Source organism: Drosophila novamexicana, unplaced genomic scaffold (genome assembly GCF_003285875.2).
Source record: "Drosophila novamexicana strain 15010-1031.04,08,12 unplaced genomic scaffold, DnovRS2.1 tig00000193-arrow-pilon, whole genome shotgun sequence".
Taxonomy (NCBI): Eukaryota; Metazoa; Arthropoda; class Insecta; order Diptera; family Drosophilidae; genus Drosophila; species Drosophila novamexicana.
In genome coordinates this window covers 5,501,340-5,502,912 of record NW_020824787.1, presented here as the reverse complement: position 1 = coordinate 5,502,912, position 1,573 = coordinate 5,501,340, and the positions used below count along the sequence as shown (strand labels likewise).

The 1,573-nt window shown below is 34.7% G+C and overlaps 1 protein-coding gene across 1 annotated transcript; it reads right to left on the bottom strand.

Annotated features, from left to right (window-relative positions):
- Positions 1 to 577: 577 nt before the first annotated feature.
- LOC115758793 lies at positions 578 to 1,329 on the bottom strand. The gene is made up of 3 exons (XM_030699566.1): positions 1,182 to 1,329; positions 842 to 1,126; positions 578 to 786 (listed from the first exon to the last, which is right to left on the bottom strand). Exons 1-3 carry the CDS (start codon positions 1,254 to 1,256, stop codon positions 649 to 651), a joined length of 498 nt encoding a protein of 165 aa, XP_030555426.1. The 5' UTR covers positions 1,257 to 1,329; the 3' UTR covers positions 578 to 648.
- Between the last annotated feature and the right edge of the window lie 244 nt (positions 1,330 to 1,573).

Here is a 1,573-nt window from a genome sequence, read left to right as displayed (position 1 = left end):
TATGTGTGTAGCATGTGTGAAAAAATATTTAAATTCTGAAGCAAAACTATCAAAACAAGTCCAGCTACACAAGCCGGAAACGGAACCAAATAAATACACATATCGAAGGCATTGAAGAGCTGAGAATATGTGTATCAAATCCGTTGCATGTGACGAGTGCAATTGTACGTTAATATTTACGAAGCCAACTTCGATACGCCGGAAATGCATGCTATGATTATTCAACCAACATGTGCATATTTGTTCATTAAACATTAAAGAGCACTCGACAGTATCAGTCAGAAGTTGTTAAGCTATGTGAATGTGCAAGGTCAGGCATGCTATGCAATGCTTAATGGACATGCCCCACTCAAGTTTGCAGAAGTCACGCTTTATCGAAGGATGCATTGAGAAGCCTACTCAAAAGATACCACCATTTTTCAAATTAGCTTGCAGAGAAGATTGAGCAAGTGCTTGACTCTGCCAGATATACTGCGCCTTGTAAAGTACTTACTCTCATTACAAATATTTTCAGTGCAGTTAAGGTGACTCACAAGTTCGCTAGAGTTTAAAATTACTAAAGAAATTATTTTAATGTGTCTATTCTTGCATTTATGAAACTAATAATTGAGTGCAAAATATATGCATGAAATTGTTACTAAATTAAAATCAGTTCAGATTTGGACGCAGGTGCAACACAAAAAATGCTCCATCTCGCGGCACAGGTAATTTATTTAAAAAGGCGCCATTATCGTAAGAATTTTGATACAGCTCCTTAACATTTTTCCTTTTGAACATAATCGGTGGCTGCAAAGCAAATTCGAGAATTGTACATTAGTATGCCTGTGACTAGTTAGCTTACCATTACTGCTTTTATTTTTGACAAGGTATTTGCCGGTGGTGATTTACAAAAGGGCTTCAGTTTAAACATCTGCACTTGACTTGATTGCAGCAGATATTTTAAAATATAGTTTCGAGCAAGAGCTTCATTAATATTTGGTGGACGTGTCTTCAGCTTAGAAACCCATGCGGAAGCCAATGACTTATCAGGAACCTCCAAATTAATAATCGAGTTTTCCAAACGCAAAATGTCACGTTCAAATTGTCGATTTAGGTTTCTCAACTTGCGCTGAGTTTCGCCAGCTTCCTGCCGGACTAGGATATTACTACACAGATACGATAAAAGCTCGTTCTGGCTTTACCAAAGGTAATCTCCCAGCGGTAGCGGTGTCATTGCTTTTACGTAGTTTTTTCTTGAAAACATCTTTCGGGAACATACCAAAATTTTGTACATACAACTTTGAAAATTGTGTGAATTGGGCCTAAATATATATCAATAGATGTTTTAATGATACGAGTACTAGATTTTAGATAGGACATTGGAAATTTCAAAATATTTTAGAGTGCCTTCAGCGTATTTATATAAGAGTATAATAAACGAAGAAAAATATTTGAGTAATACTTTATTCAATTTAATTATAGGGTTGCAATATGCAATATGAATGTGTGTTTTGAATGCAAGCGTATTTTTTAGACATATTAGTTTTTATTTAGTTAATTTGGTTTATCAATTTAAAAAAAAAAATAAGTAAAA